The 23,803-nt window shown below is 31.6% G+C and overlaps 1 protein-coding gene and 1 pseudogene across 1 annotated transcript; both read right to left on the bottom strand.

The window, feature by feature from the left end:
- Positions 1-648: 648 nt before the first annotated feature.
- LOC118057028 (uncharacterized) lies at positions 649-7,114 on the bottom strand. Its single transcript, XM_035069478.2, has 7 exons — positions 6,686-7,114; positions 5,327-5,426; positions 5,005-5,067; positions 4,206-4,323; positions 2,478-2,560; positions 2,027-2,088; positions 649-1,057 (listed from the first exon to the last, which is right to left on the bottom strand). Exons 1-7 carry the CDS (start codon positions 6,871-6,873, stop codon positions 949-951), a joined length of 723 nt encoding a protein of 240 aa, XP_034925369.1. The 5' UTR covers positions 6,874-7,114; the 3' UTR covers positions 649-948.
- A 9,456-nt stretch (positions 7,115-16,570) lies between these two features.
- On the bottom strand, positions 16,571-23,456 carry LOC118057033 (rab GTPase-activating protein 22-like; annotated as a pseudogene).
- Positions 23,457-23,803: the final 347 nt, after the last annotated feature.

Raw genomic sequence — 23,803 nt, 5'->3', positions numbered from 1 at the left:
TCCATGATCTAATTAATGTGATGGTTTGATTTGTGATCTAATTGATCCAACTAAACTCTATCCAAACTTGATTAAGTAAAAACCATAGAATTTAAAAAAAAAAAATTAAAACCATATTGTTTTAAACAAAAATAATAAATCTAAATTAACCCAACAATTTATAGATTGACCCAGTGACCTAGTCTTTTAACAGGTTAAATCTCGGACCAATTTTGACAACTATGCTGTAATAACAAGGAGGGATAGCTAGCTAAATCCATGACCTGATTAACTTGATGGTTTGACTTGTAACCTAATTAATCCGACTAAACTCTATCCAACCTCAGCTAAGTTAAAACCATGAAATTTTAAAAGAAAATTAAATCCATGTTGGTTTAAACAAAAATGATAAATCCAAATTAACCCAGCAACCAACAGGTGGGTCAGATTCCAGAACTGGTTGGACAACCATGCTATGATAACAACAGGGATAGCTAAATCCATGAAGCCCAAAGTTGAAAAAATAAATAAAACAGATGGAAGGGTCTTTCCCTTGTGACAAAAGCTTATCTAAAAAAAGCACACCAAACTCCACAAACTTCCCTGAAGTTGTCTCATCTCAAAAGGTAATTACCTTCATATTTACTTGGCACAACACTGATCAAAAGATTACAAAAAATAAAACACAATTTTTTTTCATCAAGCACTAATCATTATTATTATTATTACTAATTCCCTAAGTTTCTACGCAAAACCCAAGGCACAAACTACATTGAAGAAAAACTATAATGAGGGTAAAAGTTAAAAGAAAGAAAGAACTAAAAGCCATTATACAGTTAACAGCATGCTGAGCTAGGGGCGGATTTCCCATTGGAAAATGATGGTCAGCTTGGCGGCAGTTATTTCTACAGGCAGATTGATGCTTGCATTAGAAGGTTTGATCGCATCTTGAGAACTGACTGAAGATAATTATTGCCTGGGAAGGTTTGGAGGCAGAAGGATGGTGTCTGCTAGATCATCATTCAACTTGACTGGAAGTGGTGGCATCTGCTTCATGAGTTCTGGCACATCATCCATCCTGCAAGTAACCAATAAAATGAATTCTATCTGGGAAAAAGAAGAAAGAAAAAGAGAAACAAATTCCTTTCATCCTAAGAAAAGAGACGCCATCCAGCACAACTGAAGACTCAATGGAGCATGAGCACAGCAGAACAAATTCCTGAAAAATTAATTCTTCGACCCAAGACTAAATCTGTCTCAGACTCCAACCTAACACCTTTAATCCAATCTGTAATCGAAGTTTCAGTTGCTTTGATAGGAGACTCAATAGAGCATCAAACAATGTCTAAGATCAGTACATCAAACAGGTGTTGTTAAAAGTGTTTTTGTAAACCCCCACAGCTGTAACAAAACCAAGCTGAGTATCACACTGCTTGGACTGAGCTTGGATCGGAGATACCTGAACCGAAGCTTGATTTGAAACCAATAAATTGGGTCCAAACTTCGGTAGGCAGCAACTGGTTTTACTCCATACATGCCCACCCCCACCCTCAATTTCTTTCCTTTTTTAGATACAGGATCATAGGCCTCCAGACATGGCTTGAAATTTAGATCAAAGGTCATTGGTGTTTAACTTCAATATTTGCAAAATCATGGGAGCTTCATTATTGAGTGTGCTTTTAAAAGTTTGAGTATAGTATGATTAATAGAAATTCGCATATTAGGCATTGGTAAGCCTAAGCCCCCTCTAGTGAGGCGTGGCCTGCATCCCCCTTACATGCAAAGCCTCTCTACAGTGTAAGAACAGTCTTAAACCAGATGTGCAGTTCAGAGTGTATTTATATGTCAATCACATGATGGAAATCATAAACACAGAGACATACAAGAATGAATGCTGCTTGCATCTTTTATAAAAGAAATCTACTGAGAAAACAAATAGCTAATGAATGCATATATGTAAACATGCAGCGAGAAAGAAGAAATATACAGCATTAAGCCATCATAAAATCTACTTAATAGAAAAAGCTAAGAAGAACCAAAAACATACTCATTCATAACTTTGCAGATGTTGTCACGAGTTTGGCGGAGAAGACTGAGGTTTTCTTGTATCTGAAAAGTCAAGGATAAATTAACAGCAATTTCAGTTGACAGCCACCAAGATGCACAAAGTGTGACTTGCAAAAAGGGGCTCTCGTAAAAAATATCACTTGCAAACATTAAGGAATGTTATTCACATAACACATAAGTGGGGAAGAGAGTGTGAGAGAGACTGAAGCAAATAACACATCGAGATATTTTAGTTAAGTCAAACCCATTCAAACCATGTGTTTCATGCATCGAGTTATTACAATTAAATAAAAAATTGCAATCATCTGTAATCATAGATGTGAAAAGGGTGTGTTCAAAGGGCCCTGGATCACTCTCAATAAATGCTTTGCGAACTCTAAATTCAGAAAAAAAATAGTGTGAAATAATGAGATCATGACAGAAGTATTCACCTGATAACTTGCAAGGTTTGCAGAAATTTGATGGAGGGTCTGTGCATTTTGATTAAGAAGCTCTCCTGTAACTCCACCAATTACTGCAAGTGGCAAATAATAGCTCTTTAATGACACATGACAATAGCAACACAGTAAAAGATATTACAAATTAACACAACTATCAAAAGATTCCTGGAAAACTAAGGCTTTGTCGCAAATCCTTTCCGAATTCTAATTCACCATCCCATTAAACTTAAATCTTACTGTACTATCATAAATGCAGGAAAATCTCAATTATCAAGCAACACAACCAAGAAAAGCTGTTCATTGGCATAATAAAAGTCAACAATGACCCATCTCAACATTCTCCTCTTTCTTCTTCTTAAGCCCATTAATGGCACTTAGGTATTACATCCTTTAAATGTTTTCCTCACATAAGTTGCTCAGTGTCAGGCAATACCAGAGGCTGGATTATCTCCATTTATGAACTCAACTAGAATCACATGCCAAGTTCTTACTCAAAATGGCATTTCTACGTCGTTCTACTTACCATTTGTTTTGTCTCTGCTCAACCTATGCACTAGCATGCAACATACACGCATGAAAAATTTCTAAAGCCGAAGCAACCAGGTTATCTTTCTTGGTCCATCAGAACTTAAGACATCTTTGTTATTACCTAATTAAAAGAAAGTTACTAATAAGGATCTGAACACTTGAGAGTAGCTATTCCATTCACCCATCCAGTAAATTCTATTTCCATTAAACAATACAACTGAACCCTCCTTGTGGACAATATTTGTTTAAGGTAGTCTTTAAGGTAGCATTACTGTTTTTTAATAACTTAATATGAGAAAAACTCCACATCCACATAAAAGCTTCATTTTTTATGGGGAAACTAAAACTTGATCATACTACCAACATTCACATCTTAGCAATGCAATCAGAAATTACTGTTTTTGAATAACTTAATATGAGTACCTACTGCCTGACCAATACTTTCAAGGATGAAAAATAAATACGGCAATCACATGTGTAGCACAATTGATTCTAGAGTCTACAAAATTGCTGCAGTCAAACATGTGCCAAGAAACTGCAAGGAAAAGATAAGCATATAAAACATAACATCTAACGTGAATGCTTGACATTTTTAAGATAACAGCTCATTCAAATGCTAGTATCTAATATTAGATCTAAGATTGTGTTTCCTATGTTGTTAAAATTTTGGAACTGAAACATTAAAGGGGGTAAAATTTAAGGGGGTGTAGAATCAGTTAGGAATATTTGCTAGGAATTCAAAGATTTATAAGTGTGAGTGGATACCGATGCAAGTCAAATCAAATTTGAAGTTAAATATAAGTAAAAAAAATATAAAATAATATATATTTTGAAGGCACCAAATGTGAGGTGGAAGGAAAAGATAAAAAATGTGTGATAAATTCATAAAAGAAAGAGAAAAGCCATAAAAACAGAAGTTTCCCCCTCAAAAAATTCTTCCTCTTAAAACACCCCCCTCTCCCATAAATTTTACCGAACATATTTCACCCCCTTTACCCTCATAATAAACACATCATAAGCAGTAAAAATTTCACCATTAATTTGGAAGCCACTATCAACTAAAACTTGGTCAAAAGCCAGCAACTTGAAAAAATATTGATAGCAGATAAAGTTGCAGAAAAGAAAAGGAAAAGAAAATGTTTCCAAAACTGTTTGGAATACACAAAGGTTTTGTGAAGGATAGAACCTCACCATCATACGAGATTCCTTCGTCACTGTCCAGTGGCATCATTGGAGTTGCAAATGGAGTAACATTGGGGCGGGTAGCCATGAAGTTAGAAGTCTTTGCAGAAGGCTCATTATGTCTTTCCTGAGAAAAAGAAAGCAGAATATATAACCTAAGCATCGTTCATTCCGTGAAACCACTATCACTTTCAAAGATTCTCACTACACGTGTATTATTAATGTACCATGTGATGCCATGAATTAATGTATCCGAAAAGGAATTGTCCTTGAAATCATTAACAGCGAATTGTTAGACAATCACCAGTTTCACCACATTAGAAATTTAGTTATGCCAATTAAATGAAAATTTAGGCAGTCCAAAGCATATTTTCCATTGAACAGGTTTGAGTTGATAACACATAATATTTTCCAGCTCTTACGCCAATCCTTATCAGATTTATCATTACTAGCCTGAATGTGTTGCCTGTCTAATAAATTTTGCGACTTGACAATGGACATGTCTGCGTGAGAAATTATCGCAGATTAGATTGAAAAAACTATGACCCATACCCACAGGTGGGTTTTTAACACCTTACATGTGACACAACTATGACCTGAGAAGTAAAACTTCAGTTCGAGATCCAGGACAACTAAATTAAGTAAACCACAATCAATTTACACAATATATAAACAGTACGGAGGAAACTAATGCATCTAAATCCACAGTTGAATGTGTGAGAATTCAACAGGCTGTAACATAATTTTCAACTAAAAATTAGTGCAACTCCCACAGATGAGATTCGCGACAAAATAAAAGATACCATACCTTTTTATCTTTGCTTTTCCGTACTAGATTATCTTCCTTCCTTCGCTTGCTATTTTCCTTTTTCTGGATAAAGAAACAAATCAATTAGTAGATTTGACTCGCAACCAACAGATAATCAGATATAGAGTAACAAATGATGTAAAACTTCAAAAGGAACCACCAAGCTGTCTCTTTTGCAAAGCAGGCTTGCACCGTTCAAAATATAAATCCTCCATGGGTTGATATTTATTTAACTACAGGATATGCAAGTTTTGGCAGTCTAGCAAACAAAGATGCTGAGAATTTAACAAAGGCTTCATGAAGCTAGAACTAAGAGAACTACAGTCATCCATCTGCAACGCATAGCAACATCTCGGACTGTCTTGTTTGGTAGCTGCAAAGCTATCTTTGCATAACGTACTACATTTGTTTCCATTGCAAATCTGTGAGACATAAGGAAAACCATATTTTAGATTAATTAATTGTGAACCAGTACTTGGATAGAGAAATTGAATTTCAGTAGCCATTTTCTTTTCTTCTTTTTTTCCAGTAATTTACTGACGTTTGACTGAAAATCAAGAGCAAAAATACAAGATTCAATGACTTATTGAGAAAAGAAAGTAGTTCATGATTGCTCAAAAAGAGCTCATTTCGTGAGGCTTTGGTTCCCGTAATAATCTTTTTAATACAACTTTCTTTTTGTAGCACAATAGGTATCTAAGAAGAAGTAATACTCAACAAAGACACTTACACCAGTGAACTTTTGAGAATAACAGAACACTAATTTAATATTTAAAACCATCTACAACTCCAAACAGATTATATGATTTCAATATAATTTGGCCAATCATAATCAAATCCAGAAATTTCAAGCATTCAGCTAAAAGGATCTAAATTATTTGTTATTTGATCCAAGATGGAAATGTTTTCACTTGGTAAGATAAAACAAATATTGAATAAGGATATCGTTTCACACATCAAGGACAGTGACACTATAGGCAAGTTCTCATTGGTAAGGCACCAACAATTAAACCCAAATTTTAGTTATTGTATTCGAGACAGCAAAGAGGGGGGTGAGGGAAAAACAAGGATTTTGGTTAATAAGTTTCACTTCAAAATATGATATAAACACACTATGCTGTTTAATACTGCAACTTACTACCTCGCGGAGACATGTAAGATTCCTAATGTGAAAATTAGCTAAATAGCTAAATTTGGTTTGGAAACGAAAGTGATAGATTACCTACAACAAATTCATTGACGATTTGAGTAGGAGCGCTTTAATTTTGAGAAAAAAATACATTTCAACAAATTCCTTAGTAGCAACCCATGTTCATAATTTGATAAAAACTCATGTTAGTCTGGCTGTGCAACATGTAACTGTTTCAGAATTGTTAGTGACCTCTAACAGTTCACCAATAACATAACTCAACAAACTCTACAATCACCTCAAATAATTCAAGTTTGAACTCAAGCTGCAATTTATCAAACTATAATTTATCCAATAATAAACGAAAAAAATGCCACAGAAACCAAAAAAGAAAAGGAAAAAACAAGACGAGACGAGACTCATCAACTCCTCAAAATTCAATTAGTTTCCTAAGAAACCAATATTCAAACCAAAAAAGATGATCAAAAACATGAATTTCAAAAAACCCTCCAATAAAAACCAACAACAGCCTCAAAAAACAAAAAAACTTACTTAGCCAACCCTTCTTCAAGAATTTCCTGTTCTTCACCAGTCCAATCATTTGATATACCAGGATTATGCTTCAAAGATGAGCCAGAAGAAGGGTCTTGACCCAAATTACCATTATTTGGATTGCTTCCATTGAATGAAGAAGGACCCTGATTGCCTTCTTGATTATGTGTCCCGGATGGGTTTGCCATTGAAAAACAATCTCTTTCCAAAATTTATTCTCTAACTATCAGCACAAAATAAATAAAAAAGTTTGAATCTTGTTGTCTATATCTATAAACAGAGTGTGTTCTTGACTGAAGGGAGCTCTATTGACAATGAAAATCACTGGAGAGAGGGTGTGTGTACGGAATTCAAAGGGGTGGAGAATTTTTTTTCTTTTTTCTTTTTTCTTTTATGGTTTGGAAGAGAAATAAAGAAGGAGTTTTTATTAAGAAAGAAGAAATGGAGTTTTCATTTTTATAGTGTATGGAAGAAAGGTGGATGTGGTGGATAAGTTTAAGGACTAATATGCCCCTTGTGTAATTATGAAGTGATTGTGATTAATTATGGTAATCTTGCAACAGATTTTATGATTACTTCCCAATTACCATTATGGGTTTTGATATTTTCGGAAATTTCTGAGTTTTGAATTTTTTTTATTTTTTTTTAGTAGTGAGTAATATAATGCAATATTGTCCAAAATCTTGTTGGCAAATTCAAAAAAATTTGAATTAAAGGGTAGAGATACATAACATTTGAAAAAAAAATAAAAAAATAAAAAATAAAAGCAATTTTGTAATACAATTGAAAAGGAAATAAACATATTACTAACATTGCAAAGAATAGTGAAGTTATAACTTAATTGATTCTCCCATTTAAAAAGTAGCATAATAAATAAATAAAAATATAAATAACATAATTTATTTTTTCATGTAAATTATTTTATTTATAAAATGTATTATTTAAGCGACAAAACCTGACTCTAGCCTAGTTTTATAAATAAAAAAAAGAGTTGATCGTGAGTGATCCGGATTAATTTGCAATCTAGTTAACCTAAAAATAATTCATTAGCTTTTTAAAAAAATAAAATGATATTTATTTTAATTTTAAAAAAATTAAATAATTAATTTTTAAAAAATAATAAGTTAACTTATCTATAACTCGGGCTTTCCTGGAATCAATATTCAAATTGAATTTAACAGCTATGCAAATTATTATTGATTGGCTGGATTTTTAGACTAACAAGATTTTTATTTGACTTTATAATTTAAGTAATTCAAGGTGGGTTGGATTAACGTGTGAAATTGTTGGATTATTGATTAATCTATTAAAGATTGGTCTATAATTAGCATCTCTTATTAAAATAAAAACTCTCCTGCCGAACTTATTGCTCAATCATCAGGGAGTCTTCTGCATTATTAGGTTGAAATCACACATCCTCGAGTCCTTAACATTTATATCTTGAAAATGATAGAGCAGAAGAGACTTTTTTTTTAAAAAAAAAAAAAAAAAAAAGTCAAACTGAAAGTCCAGCTGTTGATATTTCATATGAATGGATAATCATGCCATGGTGTCAAGGAAAATAATGTATGATAAAATCATTGGTATGGTCAAGGCACATCAAAATTAAGGTATTTTCAATTAGATTTTATACAAACAATCTACATGTATTAACTCTTAATAAAAGAATTTTTTTTCTTAATTTTTTTTTAAGTTATACCCAAAATAACTATATAAATAGCAAATATATTCAACAAATTAATTGGTCAAAGTCTCCGAATAATGTTGAAACTTTAGAAGAAACAAAAATCATTTTTTTATAGTGAAAGGGATTACTATAGGATATTATTATATTCTTTGAATATTCACCTTTGAAGTTCTAACTAAGAAAACCAAAGAGAAAGAGCATACCTTTTTTTTTTTTTAATCATTTGACCATTTCTCTAAATATATGTTAGATAATGTGGCTGAAAGTGATTTTTTTTAATCATTTTAAAAAATTAATTAGGTGATTTTCGAGGATTTTAATATATTTATATCAAAACCATTTAAAAATTCTTAAAACATTCTTATTAATTTTTTAATGATATATCATGATTAAAAAAAAACATTTGAGAAGCATTTTAGAAAATATTTAAACATCAATGCTTAAATTTGCCATAATATGTTTTTGAATTTTGAGATTTAGTTTTTTTTTTTAATTAAAGTTGTGCATCGATGCTAAATGATAGGAGGAACTAGGGATTGCTTCAATTTCTACAAAATATTTTCTCGGTGAATCACATGGGGCATTTGCGTGTAGTTTCAAAGACTTTCGGACAGCAAGTCTCCCATGATTTGATCGAGAAAGATTTTGTAAGAATTTAATTACCCTTGACCATATACCTTCTTTTCATCATGTGATTGTATAGAACATCCTGCGTGTTTTCTGTTAGGGCAGTTGTTGTAGTTATGATGTGAAAATATATATTTTTAAAAAATTATAAATTATAATTTTATTTTTTTTGTAATTAAGGTTTTAAGAGGGTATTTTTAGTAATATTCTTATGAAATTATGAAGCTTTATTTACCCAACACTCTGCAAACTGTAATTGATGTAAAAGTTATAAAAAAATATTTTTGAATTTTTTTGCTTCAAATTATTATTTTTATAGTGTTTTTAAATTATTTTGATATGTTAATATTAAAAATAAATTTTTAATATATTTTTAAATAAAAAAAACTTAAAAAATCAACAATCAAATACTGAATAAACTGCAGAACAGACCCCTGAATTTTTCCAGGTTTACAGATGCTAAATGCACCATGGATTCCACAGAGATCAGGGGTCCTTTTGCCAGATGCTCACAGAGAAAGTGTTGTCTTTTCTACTTGTTTTGGGGACGCTAGAGGAAGGTCTCGTGCGATTTAAGGGAAGCAAAAGAAGAAAACGTTGAACGACTAGTCTTTCATTCTATGCTAATTACCATCATTAATTGGGAATAAATGATTTGTCTCATGAGGATTTTCTTCTCTCTCTTTCTTTTTTTTTTTTCCTTTTTCTGGTAGAGTTGCATCTCTTTTAGGAAAATTTCATCACTCATCAAACTATTCTCTACTTTCTCACAAATTAAATAGATTTTCATCATAATTAATTAGATTTTTTTTATTTATATACATCTACAATATCTTATACTTAATTTTAATTAAATAATACAAAATGATTTGATTTGAACTCGTGATCACTTGGTTAATAATATTTTAATACTATATTTAAAAAATTATCTCAACTCAATAACTTAAAATATTATGTGAGGCCCCACAATATAATTCTCAAACAATACACATGTTTCTATATCAATCATCATAAAAATCCTATAATTTTTAGTTCTTTTGTTATATATATATATAAAGTTACAAATTACAAACACTGAAGATCTGGCTATGTCTGCCTTCCATTTGAGCAAAGGTGTCGGCTGAAAGCCAAGTAGGTGATAAAGTATTTAGCTTTTGAGAAAATAAAGCTTGATCATGACATGGGCCATTTTACAAAATAGTAAAAACAAGTTGCGTTCAAACCCTAACATAAAGCAGCAAGTCCATGGTTATTAAGCAGGATCTACGATCCATTTGTTTTTGCGGCTGGTATTGGTTAGAGACACTTTTATTATGAATTTAATTTCAAAAAAAGTTTAGTTATGGAGAATATTCATGGAGTTTCTATCAATTATGATAAAAACTTGGGTCCAAAAAAAGCATAAATTATAATTTTTTTTAAAAAACTACATGTAAAAACTATCATATTATTAAAACCAGATTTTAATATTATAGATAAACCTGTTTTTTTTCAAACCATATGCAAAAACTACCATAATATTAAAACAGAGTCTTAATATTGTATGCAATTTAATTAATATCTTTAATATCAAAATTATTAAACTCAATTTAGTTTATGATTGGGTTGAAAACTCAGGTCATAAATTAACTTAGATTTATCTAATTTTAAAAAAAATTATAAACAAGTAAAATAATATCGTTTTAACTGGAACAATAAATCAAATTGTTGTGGGACTAGATCAACTTTTATTTGATTTTTTTTTAAACTCATCCTAGGTTAAGTGTTGGATCATCCAGATCTCAGGTAATCTCGCAAATCGAGTTAGATTAAATAAATGTGAATTTGACCATAAAATCTAAACCCCGAGTTCGGTTGTTAGCCAACAAGTTGCTTTTATAACTATTTTCGTGTTAAGTGTTTTATGCTTGACCTTCAATTAAGTAACATCACACAAAACTAAGAGTATTGTTGCGGGTTTTTTTTTAAAAGTATTTTTTGTGCTGAAATATATTAAAATAATATATTTTTTTAATTTTTTAAAAAATTATTTTTGAGATCAGCGCATCAAAACGATCCAAATATATATAAAAAAAATTTAACATTTTACAAAAAAAAATTAATTATTTTAAAAACACGATTTGCACCATGATCCCAAACATTCTTAAGCTAATTTCAAGTAACTTCATAGATGTAATTGGCTTTTGCAAATTGGTCACAATATAACATAGAGATGATGTTCATTTATTCTGTCATGTAGAGAAACGAATATGAGGAGACACTTGCAAATTGGAAAGTCACATTGAATTTCAAAGTTCGGGATTTAATGGTGGAACCTTTCTTTTTTTATTTTTTATATCCTTGTATTTTATAGTATTTTTTAAAAAATATATTAAAATAGTAAAAATATCAATACACCAAAACAATAAAAAAAAAAAAATTTAAAGCAAACAAAATTTTGATGTTTTTGGAAAACACGATCACATCACAATAATAAATATTTCTTAAATGTAAAATTTTAAAAATTAATAATATAAGTTTAATTCATGAATATTATAATATTCATAAAAAAATAATATAAACTAATCCATGTATCTAAGTCACTTGGATCTACAATAATTTGAATAGAATAGATTTATAATTTATAAAATATTAAAAGTTAAATTTGATATAATTGTCCTACCTAACTATATTAATTAACAACTCAACTTTTAGAGAAAGTTCATCACATCAAACATCCTTTCACATCAAAACAAGGGTGAAAAAAAAAAAAACTGAAGTTAACAATGCTCGATCTATTCAATAAGAGTAATTAAATATATTAATTGGTAATTTGGGTTTTAACACCTTTTTTATATTTATTAAAATTATAAAAATTAACAAATTAATAAAATGAATTGTTATATTGAGTTTTAACTTATTTTTATATCCATAGAAAAAATTTAATAAGTTTATAAAATAAATTGTTAAGTTCGATTTTAATTCACTTGTTGTATAATAATAATAATAATAATAATAATAATAATAATAATAATAAGTTAATATAATAATTTGTAACTTTTTTAAAAAATCTGATTTTTCTTTTAAATTTTTATATATTTTAAAATTATTTTGATATGTTGATATAAAAAATAAATTTTAAAAAATAAAAAAATATTTGAATATATTTTTAAAATAAAAAAATTTTTTTAAAAAACAACTGTTATTATAATATCAAATATTATAGGTATGTAAACTCTTTATTAACATATGTCCAACATTTTATTTAATTGCAATAATTTTTGAAAAAAAAAACCCAATACATTTGGATTATAGAATGTTGCGAATTACAAACACAGTATCTTATTATCTTTGTCTTTCATTTGAACAAAGGTGTCGGCTGAAAGCCAAATACGTGATAAAGTACTTAATGTTGAGAAAATAAAGCTTGATCATGACTTTGGCCATATTACACAATAGTAAAAAAGTTGCGAAATCTTTGTGAATCTTATAATTATTAATATAATAATCATTAAAACTTATATTTTTATTAATTTTTAAAATCTATAAAATTAATCAAGATATATATAAATTAGTTTAAATACCCACATTAATAATAATAAAAAAAAATTACAGTAAAACCCGACTACAAGGAGGTTTTGGGGATTGTAGGGAAAAATATTTTTTAAACTAGTTTTTTGTTTGAAAATAAATATTTTTTTATATTAGTACATTAAAATATTAAAAAAATATTAAATTAAAACTTTTTAAAATTAAAAGTACTTCTTAAAACATCTAAAAAAAAAAAAAAAATTTATGTCAAATAACTCCAAATAGTTGGCTTTACTCATGCATTAAGTTTGCAAATATCCATTGAAACCTAATAAAGATAAATTACAGGTTTCAACCCATCCTCGATGTTATCTTCATACTTTTATATTTTGTTTAGGGTTGTGTTTGCACTGGAATTTTGATAAAAATTGATTTTTTTAATTTATATTTTTTTAATATTTTTATTTTTGGATTGTTTTGATATAATGATGTCAAAAATATCTTTTTTAAAATAAAAAAAAAATATTATTTTAATATATTTTTAAATAAAAAATACTTTTAAAAAAATCATTAATATACTTTCAAACATTTCTTTAATGGGGTGCCATGTTTTATAGCCTAAGGCGACTTAATTGATGATCTAGCCAAAATAAGTAAACTTGGCATGATTCATGACACAACCCAAGTTATTAGCTAGTGAGGTCAACATGTATTTTCAAGATTTTTTTTTTAAAAAGTTAAAATAATATTATTTTAAAAAATAAATATAAAAAAAATTAAATTAAATCAAGTTTTAACGAATCAACTCTTATTTAATTTTCTAACCAAACAAGAGATTAGGTTAGCTGGGTCCTAGTTCGAACCCGTGAGCCGACAAGATGCTTCTTTAACTATTATCGTGTTGAATGTTTTATGCTTGACCTTCAATTAAGCACCATCATAAAGCCAATTTCAAGTAACTTTAGCTGCTGTAAATTGCCCAAGTTGGTCTAGACCCCTTGATTCCATTTACAAAATACATAGAATCAAAGAGATGACGTTTATTTATTCTGTCATGTAGAGAAACTTGCAAATTAGAATGTCCATTTGAGTTTTAAAGCTGGGAATTCAGTAGTGGAACCTTCCTTTTCCGTATGATCTCAGATTTTCAGCTAGCTTTAAAATTATACATGTTCGATACTGTGAAAACAATTATTTTGTAAAATATATTTTATTTAAAAATATATTAAAATAATTTTTGATATCAGCACATTAAAATGATCTAAAAACACTAAAACAAGTTAATTTAAAATAAAAAAATAAATTTTTTTTTAAATATTTTTAACACGAAAAAAAAAAAAAACAAAGTAAATATCTCCCTGGCTTGGAACTAAAGAACCTCCATCTGTCATTGTCTGTGTCTCTTTAAAAAAGCCAAAAGCTATATATATATATATATATATATATATATATATATATATATATATATAGAAAAGCAAGAAAATTATAAGAGTAAAGCCCAATATTTTCTTGTGATAAAGAGGCAAAATGTAGTGTACTGTTCATGCTGGCGGGAACAGCAGGGAGAGCGACACCTGTCTCTCATTTTTCAACTGGCTTCGATCGAAGAGCTCTGGTCTCCCGAGTAGAGATTCGAGCAGGTTCCCTTTTCACTCGAGAGGGGGAGCTGAGATATGGGATCCAGAGAGAAACAATATCGAGATATGATAATTTTATCTTATTTGCCTTCTTTAAGCTCGGAATAGATTATCCTTAGTCTTCGACTGACAATAAACTCAATGCATGTCTTGTGACTCTCTTCATGCAGTTGCTTCCCTGAATGGACTTCAGATCTTGTTCGGAATTGCCTCCAAAAAGGATGTGAGTTATTGGATTATCAAGGCATTTAAATAAATTACTAAGTTAATTTAGATCAATTATTTTTATTAAAATAATATTATTTTATTTTTAAAAATAAAATCTTAAAATTAACTCAATCAAGACAAGTTCATCTTAATTCATCAAAAATCCTATTAGATTAATCAGCTTTTACCCAATTCAACGAGTTTTAACTACTATGCTTATTAGCCATTTAATACTAAAAAACTTGGTAAACTTAATGAAATTTCATTATTCATATAAATAGTAAATTTTTTTTAATCATAAGCCTTTTTTTTTACATTTCAACTTTGTTTTTTCTTTTTCAATTTCATTTTATATTTTTAATAATTGTCCAGATTATTTTTGAACTAATCAAGTTTATTAAACCATATCCATATGGGACAACTTTAATACAATTTAATTCAAAATTTAGGCCAAACAAAGAATTATATCAAGATGTTTTTTTTTTCCTTTCAATCTCATTCTTTTTTTCACCTTAATTTCATCCTCAAAATATTTTTTTACCGAACGGTCAGGTTACCTTTAGACCAGTCAAATCAATTAGATCACGTCAGAACAACTCCCACACAGTTTAATTTTAAACCCGAGCTAAACAAGAAATTGAGTAAAAAAAAATTTTCTACTAATTTCATCATTTTCTTCTCAATTTCATTCTAAAAACCTTTTTTTACCAATTGACCAGGTTATCTTTAAGCTGATCAAGTTAATTGAATCGTATTAGATCAATTCTCATACGATTTAATTTTAAATTAATTTTAAATTTGGGTTAGAAAAGAGTCAATAAAAAAAGTTTCAAGATTGATGTATTAAACTAAGTTTAATAATAATATCAAATAATTTTTGAATATTTTTTTTATTATGTTAAAAAATAATTAATTTAACCTACAATATAATTTTAGATCGATAATGAATATATATTCTATAGCCATATTCATGAAATTACTCGTGTTCTTTTTATCACGATAACAGTATGGTTGGGTCTCTACACACGTGTGTTTGTGTGTGTGTGAGAGAGAGAGAGAGAGATCAAGATCCCCATGTCATTGAAATCATGAGCCCACAACCTACCTACCTCCCTCCAGTTTTATAAGATAAAAACTGATTGGTTACATGAATGGAATCTCCAATAATTAACAGATTCGTTTTGATAACTTTCCGTTAATTACAGACAATGGAGATTCGTGCTCGTACATCTGTTAAGACAGTGTTACTTGTGGAATTCTTCTGCTTGTAACAGACAGCAGATGCCTATTGCCTAGGTCGACAAAATCCAACAGTATTGATTACTGACTTCATGTTGGTATGGTCTCAAACACACCCATATAATTTAGACGCAGTTTACACTTTTTGGATCGTTTTGATCTGATATCAAAAATGATTTTTTATAAAAAATTAAAAAAGCTATTTGAAAATACGACACTGAAACATATGAAACTTGTGCCTTGTAGAACTGGAAACCCTAGAGCCAAGGCAGAAATCACATGCAGGCACGTTGCTTACTAATAACGTCTCCTTCATTGCTTAATAGCATAATGACATGGACAATCCAAAAACATATATATAAAAAAATAATTTTGTTGAAGGCAATATCAAATAGGGAATAAATCTTGCTATGCTACATTCCAACAAGGTAATAAAGCTAACAAGAAATAATGGCAAAAGTCTATAAAACCTAAGAGCTGTGATATTGACAAGGGTAGATTTGTCATCATAAAAATATTTTCAATTAAGTGATATTGTTGTGTCAAGGATTGAGGATACAAATAAGTGACTGACAAAAAAAAAAAAAAAAAAATTCTTTCCACATAAAATTATACACAACTGCCTGCTCAAGTTTAAGAACTCGTCAATGGCATTTTGGCAATTACAATTGTTGGTCACTTTCAATAATTTTTAGTTTTCATTTTAAACTCCATTTGAAAAAAGAACAAGGAAATCAAAATTGACAATACACAATTTGATCCCTCTAACATCTTTTTTTTTTTTTTACAATAACATGCTCTCTAAATATATGGTATAATGATTTATGGAAAAGAAAAGAAAAAATCCGTTCACCTAACCTGTGAGAAGTATCATAGCAGTTAATAAGAACCTGGATGCACCAAAGTTGAACTTGTTGGCACCTTTTGATCTTTCCACAGGCCTCAAAAGGAGAGGAAAATGGAAGGAGAATGCTGTAATATTGAAAAAAAAGAAGAAAAGAAAAAAAGAGAATGATACCATTTGAAAATCATTAAATTGATCATAACTACAAGTATACACATGGTCTAACTTCAAAAAAATGCTACTGAACATGAAACTACAAGAAATGAAGCAAAAAAACACATCAGTAGATTCAGATTTATAATTTAAAAACGTGAGCCAACCTGCTAATTATCTGCACCTTGACAAAACCTTCTCAAAAAACCGATAAACAGTCCAAATATGGTGTTTCAATGCAAGGTGACCCAGGAGTACAACCCTATTTTGTTACATGATCAACAATTTCAAACTAAAGAGTAAAGCAGATCTCACATATTTATCAGTGAAAGAAAGGGGACATGATTGTTATACAGGTCAACAAAGGACAAGGCAGGTTCTACCAAAAAATCTGTTAGGTTCCTTAGGAAAAACTAGCGTCCCATTGAAAACTAATAGTAGTTTGAGCAGAGATCTATATAAACAAAGAAAAACGTAATTAATAACACATTCATTGATGCTCATTCTTTTTGGTTTTGAGGAAAACCAAACCAAAAATACCTTTTGAAATTATCTGCTAAGATGTATTTTTCCTCCAATCATTCTTCCATTTAATTCATGGCTTAATCTTTTATCTCATCAATCACATTTCTTTTGCTTCATTATTTACTAACTAAATTTAATACCACATAGAATGATGATCCAAAACACAAACATGTGGCCCATAACCGGCCACTTTGAAAAAGGATCAACTAAATCAATTTCCAGGAATTGGCTGAAACCATTTCATCAAACCCGCAACAGGAACATGTCTCAGTAGAAACTTATATGTATTTTATTTTAAGAAGGATGCAAGTGATCATGAAGAAGAGCTAAGATGCCAAATAACACTGAATTGTGTATGACTATACAATTTTATTTTATTTCAGGTAATTCTTAGCAATAGGAAAGAAAGGAGAACCTGGCAGTGGTTACCTCACAAAAGATATGAAGGAGATAATGAAAGTACAATCAACTGAACAATATCTTTGAATGGCAACAGCACTTTTCTTTAAACAACTCCATCATAAATGATCCAAGTAACAAAATGTTGTTGAGCCATGCTCAAACTCAGCATCCCAGACTACTGCTACCATCTCCAAGTGCCAGCATGGTGCTTCTGTCAGTGAAATCTATACTAAAAAAGGCAGTACTATTCATCATTCTGGACTCCGTGGGTCTTGCTTTTCATCAGCTGATTCAAACAAGAATTCAGTTTCAAGAAAGGCAGCATGAAAGGAAGATATATCACAGAACTAGACATTAATTTAACAGATGCTATTACAGGAAAAGGAAAAACAGGATCACTGTTTCATTCAAGAGAAATTAATCAATGAGCACCTAACCTTGTAAAAATATTTCTTCCGCAGTTTAATTGCTGCGCTTATGCATCTTTTAACATGTATACTGAGCAGCCTATCATTGAAAATCTGCAATCATTTAAATAAACATGTCAATGAAATGAGTCAAAGAATGAAACCAGACAAAAGAAATTCCTGTCATTAAATAACACAATTTTTTTCTGTGTACATTGATGAGGATCCATTTGACATAGATCTTCAGTTTAATGCATCAGACTCAACTCAATGGTAAAAAATACCCAGCAATTTTACAAGAACCCACAATCAAGTATACCGGACAGTAGTGCTGTTATTCCAAGAGCACAAATAGAACGAAACCACCTCATCTTCAAGTTCATTAACTGTTCTTTTCTTGAGATCTTGAGCAAGAAGAATACCCTAGCATACATTCAGTTAAGCTAGAGATGAGCTGCTCTAACTTGCTCATTTAATCCACGGGTTACTTCAGGAGAGATGAGGAAAGGGAAAAAAATGTTTTATCAATTAACATCGTCCATAGAACTAGACAAGGTAAAGTAGATGGTGCAATAATTGGCAGCAAAAAAAAAGATAATTATTGATTGCCACAAAGCTATCAAAATAATATTAATTATATGAAGACAGTATAATAGTACTACAATATAATACACCTGCCTTTATCATATCATCAATCGAGCGAGTTTCTTTTATTATTTTTTGACGGTTCATGATGAGAATAACTGCAACACAGAAAACAGGTAGTTCATCATCCCCATTCTTAGTTGATGAGATCACGTTGTTGTTAATCTGCACGTGGTAATTTCTTGACCAAAAATTCCTTGTGAAACCACAAAAGTGATAAGTTGATGCAGACTTTATTCCAGTGTTGTCAGACGAAGAGTGCTCAACATGTCCATGCTTTGATTGTGAACCATCCCTTGAGCTACCATCACTATTTTCAACGCTTTCCTCTCTTATATCTCCTCCAGAATCCCTTGGAAGATTCAGCACCAGTGCCTGCAGACAATTCTCCTCTAAATCACACACGACAGATTCATCAAAATCAGCAGCCCACATCATCTGCATTAAAGATGATTACACAAAAGTCAGATCAATTTCAACTTCCTGAGATAATGCAATAAAGTTATAACCTCCCATTTGAGTTCATGATGCTTCTAAAGACATGATGCTTTTAAGAAACCATGTTCATGCTGATTAAAAAAAAAAAAAAGAACAAAGAGAAGAAAAGAAACCATGTTCATCAAACTGTAATATTGACTAAGGAACATCCCTTGGGGTTATAAAAACTCAGATACACTTATCAGTTAAGTGCATTGCCCTCCACCTTTCATAAAATTGATTCATTCTATATTTCTAGCTTCAGCAATGCCTGATACAAACAATAATAGCAATATCAGCTTTGTTCTGATGTTGTCTAGCTCAGTGAACAACCACATTGTTCTGCAGACAGACCTTTTCTTTCCAGTGCTACAAAGCAACACATCGACACCAACAGCAATAGCTTGAATTTGCTAAATGAAAACTACGTAGATTTCTATATAAATTCTTCCTTTCAATATTCGCTGCAGCAATGCAATGCAATAAAATGCCACTGGATCTTCCATATTTAAAAAAAATGGGTTTCCTCAAGGGAGAAGGTAGAAGGCAACTACTAAGAAAATCAACCATAAAAGGTAGAGATATCACATTCCCTTAGAAGGGAACAAACAGATTTCAGGAAATCACCCAACAATCTTGACAGATTACCTAAGGATACACAACCACCTGGGAAGACAAGTAACGGTAGGCCTCCAATTACAAAGTACTCATGTTATACCATAATCAAGTGAGCAAACTGTTCAAGCTAGTTGTTTTCATGGTATGAAGACAGCATCAAATACTTTACAGTTTATTGCATTCAGTGCAGAGCAACTGAACAAACCTCCCACATCCGAAGAGCCTCACTAAAAGATAACTCTCGGCGGAAGAGAACCATCAACATCCGGAATGCAAAATGAAGGCTTTCAGCACCTATACGTGATAGGTGTGCAAACATTTCCTTGTCTGTGAGTTCCAAGATATGCCACAATGCTTGCAACTGCTTCATGACTCCAGTTGGTCCTTCCATCTGAAAATTTTCACGCTGGATAGTGGGGAAACACATGTTACAGAGGAACATCAAATTATCCAGCTAATTTTTTTGCCAAAGTTCCTATTACCATTCTCCGTAGAAGCATCTCAAAGCACCAAAATGCATCAGCATTGTCCTCAAAGAGAACAACAAAAGGAGACAGCAGATCGCTCATGCCTAAAACCAGATAACCAAATGAAACATGCAAACTTCATGCTTAGATTTTCAGATAGAATCGAAATTTAATAAATTTGAACATAACCACGGGTTCACCTAAAAAACCAAATTTATAGCAGAACAACCTTGACAATAACCAGTAGCTGGATTAACCCATGCATAGACAGCAAGGATATCAGACATCCTAGCTAAATTTCTCTTATCCTCGTAGAATTCAAGATGAGTATCTGTTCTTACAACATCAACAACTGAAAAAGAAGAAAAGGTTGTCAGATCAAAGAAATTGCAATAACATTAAAATTCATGAGATACATTCAGAGCTTCTCTTTCAAAATGAAACTGCAAATTTGTAACCAAGGTACCTATTCGATGCAATGTCCAGAGCCATTCGGACACACTGTCCTCACCAGCAGCCCCTCCATTGGATGTTGCATTTAACAATGGTGTCTCAGGAACATCAACTATTCTCAATTTGTTCACTATTCCTTTCTCATAACCCAGATTGTTGGACTGTAATACTGGTACATGGTCCTCTAGGTGAACTAATTCATTTTCAGATTTCTTCTGGGTTGAAGTATGGTTAGATGGTTCTCCACGGGATTCCATAATTAAATCTACATTATTATTAATTTGAAAACTGTGCATCCTGTCATCTTCAAATCTCAATTTTCTTTGTGTAGGTGGTCTGTCATCATGCACACAACTTTCTTTCTTTTCTTCTCTCTTGTCAAACAAATCAGTGACAGGTAAAGGAGGAAAATCAAAATAACTCTCTGCTACATACTCTGATCCAAAAGCCTCTCCACCTCCTTTTGGGGAACCACTATTGAGTGGGCCTGAAGTAGGTATAAAACAAGAATGACATGCTGCACTATCTGAGCTTCCCCTCACACTGACAAGCCCAGCAGAATCACTAGAACTTTCCCGGCACATGTGCATGCTGTATCTGTACAGTTATTATTCCAATTGCTATAATTCTCTAATATGTTAATAGCATCTACAGAAGTTCGTCTACTTTTGACTGTAGCTTCCCTTGACCCATTATCCTTGGATGATGTCCTCGTATCCATAACTTTGGACCCCACAACAAATGCAAGGGCACCAGTTCCTATACTTGAATGCATTGTTTGACATTGTTCAATGAGATCTTTGTACCGTTCCCTGCATAAAATATTTCATAAAGTTGTTGCTCCTAAGAGGATTTAAAGATACTGAAAAACTAAAACAGATTCCTTTGCCCCAAATACTTAAATAACTTGCTTAACCCAGATAAAGACACATCATGAGAAAAAACATCGTTGCTAAATAAAATTAAAAGCTAACCATTGTGTCATGCAAAGTACAGCAAACTGAAAAAAGCAATCAATAAGGTATATACACATCATAGTTTTAGTAAAAAGAAGATGAGAGAAATAAAAGATGAAAGATATGGAGTTAATGATGCTTTCACTATGCTAATATGCATACATATGTGCATTGTGTTTCGTTGTCTGCAAACTCTATAATGATGGTCCAATGCAGCTTGTTAGATCATGTCCAAGCCAGTATTGATGACAGTAAAAGGATTGAAAAAACTCTTTTCAAATGGAAGAACAGATGGCAATATCTATTAAGACTGAAAGGTGAGCATGAAACAACTGCAATTGGGCTCAATAACAATGCTTCTTTCTAGTTTCTACCACTTTGAGAGGAAAACGCATGTGCACTATGGTAGAGTAAGATATAGGGGGGGGGGGAATTGACAAAACAGTGTAAAGGGGAAGTCTTTTGAACTCAATCTAATAACTAAGGCTGAATCCTGAAAATAATATTTTTTAGGGAAATGCATGCCTCTGTAATATCTTATGGACTGACAAGAAAGAACCTTCTCTCTCTTGTTTTTAATCCACATATAAAAGCACAAACCGAATGAAAAGCTGATGATAAAAAAACTAGAGACAGGTCCCAGGCATTCATAGTTTGGCATGAAAGCCAAAACAAGAAAGAATCAGCCAATACTGAAACAATGGCAATAACACAGAAAATCTAACATTAAGACTCCCTCCACATTTCAGAAAATAGAAAACCACTAAAAATGACCTTATTCAGTTCATCAGGTAATGTGGTTAAAAAATGAAAAAAAAAAAAAAACATAAATACCTCCTCGCTGTCCTAAGCTGACTCCGCGACTCAGCAGTGGTTCCCAGTGCATAACAGCCAAGTAGAAATTCCCAAACTTCTGGCCTAATAGATGGATCCACACCCTAACACGCAGCAAACGATGTCATATAGCTACACAGAAATTTCAACCTACTTCATAGAGATATGAAACCCAAAATTATAGTCTGGAAAATAAATTCAAGGGGGCAAAATATAGCAACAACGAGACAGCATACCCCCAAAACTATCAACTTGAGTGCTTTCCGAAAACCCGAAACCTTTCCATTACTATCAAAAGTCGACTCCCACTTCTCCGGCTTAAGCATTTTGCTTACCTGCAACATTAAAAGCACAAAATCCCTATCAAGATTAAAAAAAAAAAAAAAAAAAAAAAACCCTCACCGACAACACGAAATCTTATGAAATAAAAGGTTTGAGCAGTCATTCTTACAGTTATAACAACCTTTATAGGTGATTGAGAAAGACAAGGCTCTCTCATATCCTTCACCATTGTTCCTACTCTCTGTAAATTCACCACCGATATCGCTTTTCCACATTTCCATTGCTTCTCCTCTCTCTCTCCACTAGACATCTACACCAAAAAAAATCCTCCTTTTCTCTCTCTCTCTCTCTCTACTTATTTTTCTCAGTCCTTCCTAAATATTATCGCCGTGTAATTAACTGACAAACTCAACAACTGCAATTGCGAAATCAAAATTAATGAACCCTCATTAACTGAATAATTTGATCAATAATGAAAAAACATCGAATTTAAATAAAAAAATACATAAAATTAATAGATTAACTGGAAATTGGAAACGTCGATCGAAATGGAATAGATAAGCAGCAATGACCGGATGATCCGATCAAAATGTATGTACGCATGAAAAAATAAACGTAGAAATATACTCGTATGAGAAAGAAGGTATGTGTACGAATACGTACACATGTACGGAGAGAGCACCTGGAGAAGAAAAGTGAGATCGCGGAGAATGGTGAAGACGAAGAAGATAGGAGGAAGAGGAGGAGGAGGAGTTTGGTGCAGTGTTTTAAGACCCGGCCCGGAAGGTCGACCCGGGACCCGGAAGACCCGGCCCTGTGGTCCGGGTCTAAGTAAAAAATAGGCTGGGAATTGGCCCGGCCAAACCCGGCTGAGACCCGGGTTTATTTTTTTTTTATACTCTCATGCCCGAAACGACGTCGTTTTGGCCTTTTACAATTAAAAGGCCAAAACGACAATAGCAGAGGCCAGAGAGACGAATGCATTGCAGACCAGACGAAGTGAGAAGAACTGAAGAAGACCTAATTTACAAATTGCAGACCGGACGAACTGAAGAAAACCCATTTCACTCTCAGTCGTGAAGAAGAGCAGAAGACTCTTGATCGCCGTTTCAATTCTGAGCATAAGGTGAGATGAGTTTTTACTTGTT

This window comes from Populus alba, chromosome 17 (genome assembly GCF_005239225.2).
Source record: "Populus alba chromosome 17, ASM523922v2, whole genome shotgun sequence".
Lineage (NCBI taxonomy): Eukaryota > Viridiplantae > Streptophyta > Magnoliopsida > Malpighiales > Salicaceae > Populus > Populus alba.
The sequence above is the reverse complement of the archived record's forward strand: the minus strand, read 5'-3'. Positions and strand labels throughout refer to the sequence as shown.